Raw genomic sequence first — 12,885 nt, 5'->3', positions numbered from 1 at the left:
GGGGTTCTAATGTTTACTTTTACTCAACTTGCACATTTGTACAATTTAAAACATAAAAGAATAAAGAAATTAAGATGAAGTGGTGGTATTCTAGAAATCTTCAGGAAATATTTCTTCCTCTGATTAACGTCTGTAAACCTGTCTTTCTGCCTATTTTTTCTTTATTTTTAACAATAATAAAACTTACTGTAAATTTAGGGACTAAATAATTTGACAATTTTTTTTCAAATAATATGTTTTTTCTGCCACCTGCTTCAGTTAACATGGTCTTTTTAGGGTGTCATGAGGGAAATTGCAAGGGCTTCCCTTGCTAGGACCATGAATCTGTGTGAGTCCTTTTAGAGAGCCAAAAACCAAAACATTTGATTGGTCAGCTAGTCAAGGAGTTTTAAAAGGGGCCAGTCCAGAGTAATGGAATCATTCTGTTTTTGCTGTTAGGCACTTTCCTGTATATACTTAGTTATTTTTCTAATGGTTTATTTTCTCTCTTTCAGGCTAAAGATGCTTCATCTTTATGGTTGCTGTTTCAGCCGCGATTGGGAATCCATTAAAGAAATCAGTAAAACAATAAAAGTGTTTCATGATCTCTCTGCTCCAGCAATTAACATTTTAGTTGAATGAGGAACTACACCTATCACTATGGACATTTCTGGCTTGTAAATATGACACTGCTGCAGCAAAGGGATGCTGTGTCAGTTTGTCTTCTACATTTTATGCTGTATGATCCAAAAGCTGACTCCTTTTGCTTTCTTTTATGAGTCACTTCATTTCTTTATCTCAGATACTGCAGGACACTTCTGGTAACACCGTAATAGTGCTTGTATCCCTTGTAGGGATACTATGAGGTGTAATTCTTGCAATTCATCTTATAGTTAAAAAGAATGAAGATACAATCCACATGGCGAATATTACTAAATGTGTTCTCTTTTAACTTTTAATTGAAAAGAATAAAGAGCCAAATTCTGTAGTGATGTAAGCGGTGGTAAAAGGTAGAAAGCAGATGGAACTTGGTCAGAAAATGGTTTTAATTGTCGAAGGAATACAATTCACATTGATCTAGAAACTAGTGACTACACACTGTTGGTGTTCTCTAAGGACTGATTTCAATACTTGTGTAAGAGGCTGCAAATCCTATTAAAGCTGCCTAAAATGGGAATGGGGCAGGAAATGAAGCTCACAAAGCAGGAGCAATAGCAGCCTGAAGAACACCGTATGCTACTATACACTGCTAACCACATCTCAGCACCTACATCTGCCCTACTCAGGCTTTCATTACTCCCTTTTACTTAACACATGACTTGCAGCATGTAAAACTTCCACTACTAATAGTAATTGGAGGCGATAGTTTGGCAAGGGGCTAGTTGAATTGCGGAAGAATTTGGCCGCAACAATGATGTCTGTTCTGTGATACTGTGTCTGCATTTGTGGGTGGAAGAATACTATGGTAACTACTCTGGCTAGCTGCTAGCTGAAGAATGAAACCAAGTCAGTGGTCTGGGCACCAGGGCCTAAGACAATCGGCCCCTTTGGCATACCTTACTCAAAACCTTGGAGTTGTATTTGTAGGACTGCGAATATTCACGGCTGCAACTGAAGCTAATGGGACTGGTGGTGTTATGAGGTGTTTACAAACTTTGAAAAATTCCATTGTAAGGACTTATACACTGGCCACAGTTCTGGTGGAGTGTATGGGAGTGAGCATACAAAACCCACTTTAGTCTGCAGATGTACTCCTGAGAAGGAAGTTCTGTGTGGCTGCTCTGAAGTCTTCCCTAGCATCCATACTCAGACCTCCTGAAGATCAAGACCTTTAGAGTTGGGAGATGGAAATAAGCATAGAGAAGACACATGGACACACTTCTGGCCCTGAAGTGTGCCAGCAGACTTGGGTGATTCAGTCACTGTGAAATATTCAGAGAACATATTGATAACCGCTACAAGAAAACTAAATATTCTGAGAGTTGGGATTGAAGGGTGTGCAGGATATTATGAATAATGCCTGTGTGTGCATACTGAATGATAAGATAACAAAATACTGAATAGCTGCTTATTATGTGAATATGGTTCACCCTGTGCACTGAATGGGGCAATTTTATTTCTGGCACGTCTTAACTGTTAAGCAATTGGGTTTGGAAGCTTAACAAGAGTCTATTACTGTAGTTACTCAAATACAAGATGAGTTTTTATTTTTCGCATTCAGATTGGGGAAAAAAAATTCCCTCATCTTAGAATTGTATACAAAGTGCCAGGGGTAGGTGGGGGTGGAGGGTATGGGCAGGTGGCTGCTGCAGCTATGACTCTGGCCCCTAGCAAGTGCTGGGGCCAAAGTCATTCCACAGCAGTCACCTGCCCTCCACTCCACCCCACCCCCTCCCCCCTCCAACTCTATCTGCCCTCTGCAGCCTCTGCCCCTCCTGGATGTCCCGCAGTCTCTGGCCTCTTCCCTCCACCTTACTGTCAGGCATGCCTGCAGCTCCAGCTGAATTCCCTTCTAGGGCACAGAGCACATGGAGACTCCATTCCCTGTCTGGCCAATCATTAGCAGCGCAGCTCCAGCCCCGGGACAGTACTGCCTGGCTGGGCAGGGGATGTGCTTCCATGTGCTTCATCACCTGGGAGGGAATGGAGCTGGAGTAGCATCTGACAGTAAGTGGGGGGAGGGGGCAATGGCTGTGGGACGGAGGATGAAGAAGGGGCAGAGGCTGTGTGGGGCAGGGGTAGCAGGGATAGAGGCTGTGTGGGGAGCAAGAAAAGGGCAGGAGCTGAGGGGTGGGTGAGTAAGCTGCAGGGGAAGAACTGGTGCAGGGGGCAGAGGGTAAGGGGGCTGCCTCTATCCCACAGCCACTTGCCCCCACCAGCCACCTTCCCTGGCCACTGCTTTCCCTACTATAGCAGTTGCAGGGGAGGTCAAATTTAAGATGACCTTCCAATAATTAGATTTTATACCTAGAAAATTACAATATTTATAGTTTTTCCATATATAGAATCTAATTATTGGCAGGGGGTCATCTTAAATTCTAAGCTGTCTTGGATTCAGGTATATATGATATTACAGTAAGGTCCCCTGAGTCAAGGGATCTCACCGGCTGGGGTGGGGTGCTGGGTTGTAAGGTTCTGTGGGGCTCCTGCACCCTTGGAGGCTGGTGCCTTGCCCACAGTTCCCAGGGAGCTGTGGAGCAAGGCACTTGGCACATCTCTCTATCAGAGGCATCCAGGGAGCAGGGAGAGGTTTCTAGTCCTGGGGTCCGTGTGTACTGGGGGCCTTAAAAAAACACATGTGCAGCTTTGACACCCACAACTGTATCTGCCCTCTTCAGCCAACAATTGGCTGATTGTTGGTTGCAGCCCTGGGACCTCACCAGTTCTTGCCAAGCTGTGACACGCAGCATAGTTTCATAGTAGCTAGGGTCAGGAGGGACCTGAACAGCTCATCTAGCTTGACCCCCTGCCACAGGCAGGAACGAATGCTGGGTTCACAAGACCCTAGACAGGTGATCATCCAACCTCCTCTTGAATTTGCCCAAGGTAGGGGCAAGGACCACTTCCCTGGGAAGTTGGTTCCAGATTTTGGCCACCCTAACTGTAAAATATTGCCTTCTGATCTCTAACCCAAACCCGTTCTCCATCAGTTTATTACCATTGTTCCTCGTCACCCCAGGTGGTGCTGGGGAGAAAAGGGCTCTGCCTATTTGCTGTTGATCCCCCCTGATGAGCTTGTAGGCAGACACCAGGTCCCCCCTCAGCCTCCTCTTGCTGAGGCTGAACAGGTTCAAGTCCTTCAGTCTCTCCTCACAGGGCCTGTCCTGCTGCCCTCTCACCAAGTGGGTGGCCCTCCTCTGAACCCTCTCTAGCTGTTGAGCACAGCTTTCAACTTCTTCTCACGTCTGTACACTTCATTTGACTATTTTGTTACACAGGCTTGTGCTCGTTTATTATACTTGGCGAAGTCTTTCATTGTACATGTGCCTTCAAGCAGTGGGCATTGCAGCAGATATTGCATAGTCTGAGGCTCTGTGCCACAGTCATAGGTGGTTGAACCAGTGGTATAGCCCCATTTCAGGGTTCCTTGGAGAGTCCAACTCTGGTGTGCAGACAGTTGAGACATCTCCACCTTTGCCATGGTTCATAAACCCCTGATGGTAGACTCAGTCACTGGAATGTCCATTTATTCACTGTCAGGTATTTCCTTCACCTTCTCATTCCACATCTCTAGTTGCGTCTCCTTGGGTGTGGCTTTAAGAGGCTGGGTGCTAGTGAGGAAGCTTCTGTGTGATTTTAGATGTTTGTGTGCTGTAGGATGGTTGTATAGCTGGTCATGTAGTTTTCAACTTGCCACTAGTAATGGTAGGAGGCCATGGGGTCAGATCCCATTGTGCCATTAAATGAATGTGTGCCAGGGACCAAAGTGAAACAGCTCCAACAGAGGAAACCGTCTCTCTAATTGTCTGATGTTTAGGACACTCACTTGAGATGTGGGAAACTAAGTCCCAACCCTGAATCAAGCAAAGTAGGTAGGTGAAATCTGGTACTTCCTGGGTAAGTATCTTAACCACTGGGGTACCGGGGAATGTCTCTCTTGTTTTGATTGGAAATTCTAGCCTCGAGCAAAGAAACCCTTTGTACTGAAACTGATACAAAAGGTCCCATAACAAGTTTTAGTTTTTGATGAACCAACATTTAGAATTAAACAGCATTTTATCAGAAAAATCTCTGCCAGCTCTAAGTATAATTACTCTGTAACTTGGATTTATTGGTCAGCATGTACTGGGTCCTAAAGTAGAAGCAGAAAACCCACCCACATTAGTACAGTGCTGTGTGGAGGCCAGGCAGCACTGTGGAGACGAGATGTCAGACCAAGATGGATGCACTGCTTCCAGCTTGACAAGTAGTGCGTTGTGTCTAAGCCCAGTGCTGCTTTGTGCCATGCCGATTTAGCTGTAATTTCCAGTAATGTTCTCTTTCAGGTTCTATTAGCAGATGGTGGCAATGCTTGAGCTTCAGATGCTGTAGAGAGAACAACTGAAAGGTTCTGAAGTGTTGAAAACAGCTACATGTGAAGCTTAAAACCTTTATTATTTTACATACACATTTGGTTCTTGAACAACTGTTTCTCCATGTATAGTAAATTAAGGAAATCCTGCTCTTGTATACCCCGGCTGCCCCACTAAGAGGTGAATACAGCTCTATGAAACTAAATTTAAACAAGTTTTTCTCCTCTTTCCCATTCCTGTTAGATAATGTAGTATTACACCATGCAACAGCATAGTTCCCACCCAAATTCAGGGTTTTCTCCTCCTTACTGTTCCATTTCAATCACTGAACTTATTTGATACTTAGTGGTAAAAATGGAGAGCTTTTCACTGTAATGTGACATTGTGTAAACTTAATATATTAAGTTGTGATATGTCTGGCATACGTGTTCTATTAGGGGCCCAGTTTTCACACAGCACGATTTCATACCGTTCTATAATTCTGACTATACTACTGCTGAATCTGTTTTGTGTTTGGCCACAAAGAGATTCCTTGCTATTTTAAGCTTTTAACATCAGTGTCTAACTAATGAACTCAGGTTCATTACATTCTTTCCCTTTCTGAGCAAATATTACACTTCCAGGCCACAGAAGCAATGCTTGGCTTTTTAAATATTACTTAGATTCTGCATGGCACAGCAGTTTAACAGCGGGTGCATCATATCAGAACAAAGCCTTACTTTTCATTCCTTGCTGGGAATCCTGCCCTCACCACCCACTCTGAAGACTCATAAAATAAATCTTTTGTTTTGATATGACAGTTTATTTTGATCCATTGACTGTAGTTTTGTTGGCAAGCAAGCATGGGTGGAAATATTAGCTGGTTCTATGAATACTCCTAAGCCTTCTGTTTTTTAGGATATCCCTCTTCCATGACAATGCTAAATGATACCGTACTTCATTTATTGCTAGAGCTTTATGAGCCAAATTAAATATTCTGAAATAGTGGAGCTGCAAAAGGCCACATTGTACCCATTATGTTGTGTCCTCTGAGTTGCATGTACATACATAGGGTTGCATGTTAATAAGGGCAGAATCTAGATAAAGGATAGCAGCTACATATTGCTCTTGAAAATCTTCGATCCAAAGCATACTAAAGTCAGTAGACTCCCATTGACTTCAGTGGACATTCAGTGAGTCAAGACACCTTGGCAAAGGAGATGAAAGTATGTTGTGTTATTTATTTATTTTAGTTACATCACCATAACTATTCATGGTACTATACAAAACAAAGAAAGACGGACTCTTTTGCCTTACTTGAAATCCAAGTAACTTGAGAAAATATATCATTATGGGAATGGTTTCAGGAGAGCACAACAAAAATAGCTGGAAGGTTCCTTGAGACTCTAGTCCAGTCTTCTGCTTCAAAGGAGGATCATCTATACCTCAACCATTCCTGGTAGGAAAGAGGTTTTCCCATCCCCTAAGGTAATATATTGTAATACTTAACTATTCTTATCTATGTATTCTTTCTTATAATTTAAGCCCTTTATTTCTTGGTCTACCCGCAGCAAGCATGGAGAACAAGCTTATAACATTCCTGATTTTGGGATAATCAAATATCTGTCCAACTTGAGGCCCATGGACTGCTTTCAGCCCATAAAAGGTTAAATTGTGGCTTTTGGCTCCAGCCTGGCTGCCACTCCCCCAACTGCTCTGGCAGCTGTTGCCACTAGGTTCTCCAGGTTCTCCCCTCTTTCCGGTGTTGTTTCCTGCCCCACAGTGTGGTATGGTGGGCGGAGAGTGTTGGTGGCATGTCAGGGGGTGCAACACGTGTGACCTATGGTACCCTTGAGTGCAGATGTGTGGTGTGTGATCCCTAGCTACTCTGAAGTTGTACAGCCCTGAAAAATGATATACTCAAAGCCTCTTATACCACCTTCAATTTTCTCTTTTTTAAAACTAAACAAATCCAGTTCTTTAAATCTTTCCTCATTGATCCTATTTTTTAGAACTTTGAACTTTTTGCTGCTCTCCTTTGCATTTTTTTCAATGTATATCTTTCTTAGAGTGTGGGCACAAAGTGAAGGCTTTAAAAGTGCTGACTATACAGAAGGATTATTCCATGTCTCTTACATGATACTCATATGTCCTTTTCTGCAAAATTACTGCCTAGTCAATCATTCTACAGTTTGGACTTGTGTAGTTGATTATTTCTACCTAAATGTGGTTCTTCAGAATATTTCTCCAATTTACCAAGATTATTTTGAATTCTAAGTCCTGTCCTCCAATGTGCTTACTGTCTCCTTCCATCATTGCACTGCCTGCAAATTTAATCAGTGAATTCTCTAGCCTATCATCAAGGTTGTTGTATCAGGGAGTTGGAGCTCAACCCTGCTATACTTGTTCCCCTGACAAGCCTGAGCCAGAGGTACCATGGCAAGATCTCCCAGCCACAGGAATGGCCCCTTTAAGACCAGCATGTTCGGTGAGTGGTTGGGGGAGAAGCAGAACTTAAAGGGACTTTGGCATCCCAGGCCAAAAAGCCCTGGACTGCCTAGAGCAAGGCCTAGAGTTTCCCCTGGAAAGGAGAAAGAGCCAGGGTGAACGTACCTGGTGTTGCAGGGGTGCAGGCAAACAGCCAGATTTCATAGACATTAGGGACTGTGTAAGAGGTTGATGTCATGTCGCCCAGAGCCATGTCGCCTCCCGACTGAAATAGTAGTGCCTTGTCATTGGAAAGATCCCTGCCATGCCTTTGATGTTATGGGAGATATGTCTAGACACTCTTGGGAGAAAACTGAGAATGGTCATAGGCTCGGGATGCTGGTGGCTTTTTGCAGGGCTCCACCATCCCCATCCCCTGCCCTCATCACACCTGATGTTCCGGGCATTGTTATTTGCCTCTGAGACCAATATTTCTACCCTTGTTTGAAGGACCTTAAGCTGGGGTCCTTGGCTATGTGGCTGCTTGCCCCATTCATCCCCACATGGGTCCCAAGACAGCTCTCTCTCTTTCTTCTGGTTCCCCTGTTGCCCTCCTGTGTCTGGGTCCAACTCTTTCTTCTTCTCCCCTTCTTCAGGGAGTAATTCCGCCTATTCCTTCTTCTTCCCCTAGGTCACTGGAGTGGTTCTCTTCACCCCCTGGTTCTGGACTCACAGGCCAATTGAGTTTCTCTGCCGGATCAAATTCCTCACTGGGTCTTGCCAGGTAAGTTGTGAAGCTGGAGCTCTCCCTTTGGCTCTGGGGTCGGTCTTCTCCCCTTGTCTGCTCTAGGATCTCTTCTTCTTCTCTTCTCTGTTCCTTTGTTTCCTCCGACCCCCAGACACTTCCTTGGCATCCCTTAAATCTTCCTTTTCCCAGCTGGGTCCATCATGGCAGCCTCCTATTTGCTGCCCGTCTGACCCAGCTGTTCCTCCTTTTGCTCTCCAGCGTGGTCTCCAGCGTGGTTTTTCTTTTTTTTCTTTTCCCATGCTGTTTTCCTCTTCCCGGGTTCCAACCCTGATGGCTGGGTTTGCCGCGGCAGTCTTTGATCTGCCACAGCCCCAGCTGACTCCTTCGGTCATTTTGAGCGTGGCACTTTCTGTATCCGGGTTTGCTGCCACTTCTGCTCCTCAAGGTAAGTGTTTTCCTTTTGTTTCTCTCTCATCATTCCCATGGTAGGGTGTTTCAGGCACCCTGTCACAGACTGGAAGGGACCTTGCAAGATCATAAAGTCTAACCCCCTGCCATAGGCAGGAAGTCTGCTGGGGTTAAATGATTCCAGTAAGATAAGCATCCAAACGCCTTTTGAATGAATCCAGAGTAGGTGCTTGCACCACCTCTGGGGGAATCTGTTCTAGACCGTGGACACTTGGACTGTAAAGAAGTTTTTCCTTATGTCCAGTCTAAATCAGCCTTCCAAAAGTTTGTGACTGCTAGTCGTTGTTATCCCCTGGAAATCCTTGGTGAGTAAGTCATCTCCCAGATCCTGGTGCAGCCCCCTTATACACTTATAGGCTGCCACCAAGTCCCCCTGAACCGTTTTTTCTCTCGGCTGAAGAGTCCCATGTCCCTCAGCCTCTCCTTGTAAGGCTTGCTCTCTTGGCCTTTAATCATCCGGGTGTCTCTCCTTTGAACTGTCTCAAGCTTATCCAAATCTCTCCTGAAGTGGGGGACCCAAAACTGGATGCAGTACTCCAGCTGCGGCCTCACTAAGGCTGAGTAAAGAAGGAGGATGATGTCCCTGGTTTTGCTTGAGATGCATCGGTGGATTCATGCCAGAGTTTGGTTTGCTTTGCCAGCTATGGCATCGCATTGGTGGCTCATGTTCATCTTGTGGTCAGTCAAGACCCCCATGTCTCTTTTGGTCATGGTGCTAGCAAGCATAGCATTGCCAAGCCTATAAGTATGATGGTGGTTTTTCCTCCCAAGGTGGAGCACCCTGCACTTGTCTACAGTGAAAAACAACAGGTTTTGGTCCGCCCACCTTGCGAGTGTGTCCAGGTTGGCCTGTATCCCCAGCCTGTCCTCCAGTGTGACTGCCTTCCCCCATAGTTTAGTGTCATCTGTGAACTTTGCCAGTCCGCATCTGATGCTTGAATCCAGATCATTAATGAAGATGTTGAAGAGTACTGGCCTGAGTACTGAGCCCTGAGGTACACCACTGGTCGCCTTGGGCCATGTTGATTTGCTCCCATCAACTAATACTCTTTGGGTCTGACCCCGGAGGCAGTTCCCCAGCCAGCAGACCATGACATGGTCAAGGCCACAGTTCCCCAGCTTAACTATGAGGACATCATGAGAGACCAAGTCAAAGGCTTTCTTGAAATCCAGGTAAATGACATGAACCTCATCTCCCTTGTCTAGCAAATGCATCACCTGGTCCTAGAAGGAGATGAGGTTGGTCAGGCAAGACCTTTCAGTAACAAAGCCATGTTGACTGGCACTCAGAAAGTTGCCTTCTGTTAGCCTGTTCCTGATGGATCCCTTGATGGTTTCCTACAGGATCTTTCCAGGGATGGATGTCAGACTGATTGGCCTGTAACTCCCTGGATCTTCCTTCCTTCCTTTCTTGAAGATTGGGAGCATGCTGGCTCTTTTCCAGTCTTCTGGTACCTCTCCTCAGTGCCATGAGTTCTCAAATATTTTTGCCATAGGGCATGCTATGATGTCTGCCAGCTCCTTCAGGACTCTCAGGTGCATTCCGTCCAGGTCCACGGACTTATGGATGTCTAGCCTCTTGAGGTGTTCCCTCACTTGATCTGTGTCAGTAGTGGGCCCGTCTCCTGCCCCCTGGATGTTTGGCTTTGTCCAACAGGGTGACTCCCTTGGGTGGGTGGAAGACTGATGCAAAGTAAACGTTTAGGAAATTGGCCTTTTCCTTAGCGTCAGACACCAGCTGCCCCATTTGATCTAGCAGGGGTCCAATGTTACCTTTGTGCTTTCTCTGACTTTCCACATATCTGAAGAAGGACTTTATGTTATCCTTGATTCTGGTGGCTAGCCTGAGTTTGGTTTCTGCCTTGGTTTTTGTGGTCCGCTCTTTACAGGTGCGGGCTAGTGCTGTGTAGTCCTCATTGGTGATGATTCCTGTTTTCCATCTGGTGTAGGATTCTATTTTAAATTTCAGGAGGTCCAAAAGTTCCCTATTTAGCCAAGGTGGTTTCCCACCCCACTGACTGCATTTCCTATGGGACAGGATGGACTTTCCTTGTGCTTCAAGGATTGTGTTCTTAAGGAACAACCATTCCTCACGGACTCCCTTTTCTAAGGGGCATGGTTTCTTAGTTCCTGGCTGACCAAACTCCTGAGTTTGTGAAAGTCAATCATCCCAAAGTTTAGGATTTCTATTTTACTGAGGAATTTGACCACCCTGTGTTGGACAGAGAAAGTGTTCAGTTCATGGTCACTGTCAACAAGCTTCCCCTTTGTGGAGAAGCACCTTTGGCAGAAGCACCTTTGTGCTTGCTGTGGCAGAAGGCCACCTCTGTTTCTCCCCAAAAACTCTGTTCTGTGACAATTTGGTTAGGATGGGCCCAGCAGAAGATACACACCTTACCCTATCTCGCCATATGAGGGCTCTCACAGGCTCCAAGGGGAGCCTGCTTTGGAGGAGCAGCAGGGGAAACCTCCCCCGGTTACCATTTTAAGGGGGGAGGTGTGTGGCAGAGCACTGTTGGTGCCTGTCACTTTAAGACAGAGGGGCAGAGATGAGTATCCCCACTGAGGGGGCGGCCCCAAGTGAAGGGGGCAGTGTGGACCCCAAGTGAGGGGGCAGTGCAGAGCCCCTGGTGAGGGGTAGCCCCAGAAAGGGGGTGGAGATGAAGTACCCCAGTGTTGGGGAGAAGAATCAGATGGCTGAGGCCCCGGTACGTTTATATATAGAGTTGCCCCCAGAAGGTAAGCTTAGACCCGGTCGGGTAATTGGCTGGCCACTACCCTGGTGAGGGTCACGGGAGAGGCCCAACAGATGATATGTCTGCCACCCAAGGAAAGGACTAGCTAAGCCTATGGCCTAAGGGGCCCACTCCAAGAGGGAGCAAGGCAGCATAAGTTGGTGATACATGAAAGGGACCCTGTGAGAGAGGGTGGAGTGTGAGAGGCCCTAGTGAGAGGAGGGCAGTATGAATGGACCCATCCAGGGATGACCTAATCAGCAACCTAACGATCGAAGCGAAGCTGGGTGACAGTGATCACGAACTGATCACCTTCACCATCTGCCGTAAAGCTGTCAAGTCAGTCAGTAATACAGAAGTCCTCGACTTCAGGAAAGCTGACTTTGACAAGCTAAGGAGGCTTGTCAGAGACGCCCTGAAAAGCCACAACCCAATGGAGAGGGGAGTTCAGGATGAGTGGTTGTTCCTCAAGGAAGCAATCCTGGATGCGCAAGCAAAGTCCATCCTGTCTCAGAGGAAAGGCAGCAAAAGGGCACAGTAGCCTCCTTGGCTCTCCAGGGAACTGGTGGACCTCCTGTGTCTTAAAAGGAAGACCTACAAAGGATGGAGGACTGGAACCGCCACCAAGGAGGAATACTCTGCTTTGGTCCAGACTTGCAGAGAGCAAATCAGGAAAGCCAAGGCTGTGATGGAACTCCAGCTAGCTACAAATATCAAGGAAAATAAAAAATCCTTTTTTAGATATGTGGGGAGCCGGAGGAAAAGCAAGGGCAACGTTGGACCCCTGCTAAACCAGATGGGGCAACTGACAACTGACGCCCAGGAAAAAGCAAACTTGCTAAATGGGTACTTTGTGTCAGTTTTTTACCAGCTCTATGGGACAGCGCTGCCCACTATGGGTCAGGGAGGCCCAGGTAAGGGAGATTCCTTGCCCTCCATTGAAGTTGACCTCATGAAGGAACACCCTGACAGGCTGGATACCTTCAAGTCAGCTGGCCCTGATGGGTTACACCCAAGGGTACTCAGGGAGCTGGCGAGCATCATAGCTCAGTCCCTGGCACGGAACTTTGAGAGCTCTTGGCGCTCTGGTGAAGTGCCCAATGATTGGAAGAAGGCCAATGTGGTGCCTATCTTCAAGAAAGGGAGGAAAGTAGATCTGGCAAACTACAGGCCCATCAGCCTGACCTCTATCCTGGGGAAGGTCTTGGAAAAGATTATCAAGGAGGCCATCCTTAACAGACTAGCTGACAGCAATATCCTGAGGGATACCCAGCATGGGTTTGTTGCGGGTAGGTCTTGCTTGACCAATCTCATTTCCTTTTATGACCAGGTGACTTATCACCTGGACAAGGGGGAAGAGATCGACGTTGTATACCTTGACTTTAAAAAAGCCTTTGATCTGGTATCCCACAATCACCTCTTGGCTAAACTGGCTAACTGCGGCCTTGATGTTACCACGATCTGCTGGCTGGGGAACTGGCTCCGTGGTAGGACCCAGAGGGTGGTGGTCAACGGGAGCCAATCGTTTTGGTGCGCT

The 12,885-nt window shown here is 46.4% G+C and overlaps 1 protein-coding gene across 1 annotated transcript in view; it reads left to right on the top strand.

Annotated features, from left to right (window-relative positions):
* The window catches only part of LOC102558997 (F-box/LRR-repeat protein 20-like), an 88,520-nt gene extending 86,357 nt beyond the window's left edge, over window positions 1-2,163 (top strand). Inside the window, exon 11 of the mRNA XM_019477979.2 lies at window positions 495-2,163. Coding sequence (XP_019333524.2) covers window positions 495-621 — 127 coding nt within the window. The 3' untranslated portion in view covers window positions 622-2,163. The remainder of the gene's footprint in view (window positions 1-494) is intronic.
* Window positions 2,164-12,885: the final 10,722 nt, after the last annotated feature.

Source organism: Alligator mississippiensis, chromosome 3 (genome assembly GCF_030867095.1).
Source record: "Alligator mississippiensis isolate rAllMis1 chromosome 3, rAllMis1, whole genome shotgun sequence".
Classification (NCBI taxonomy): Eukaryota; Metazoa; Chordata; order Crocodylia; family Alligatoridae; genus Alligator; species Alligator mississippiensis.
This window is presented reverse-complemented; position numbering and strand designations above follow the sequence as displayed.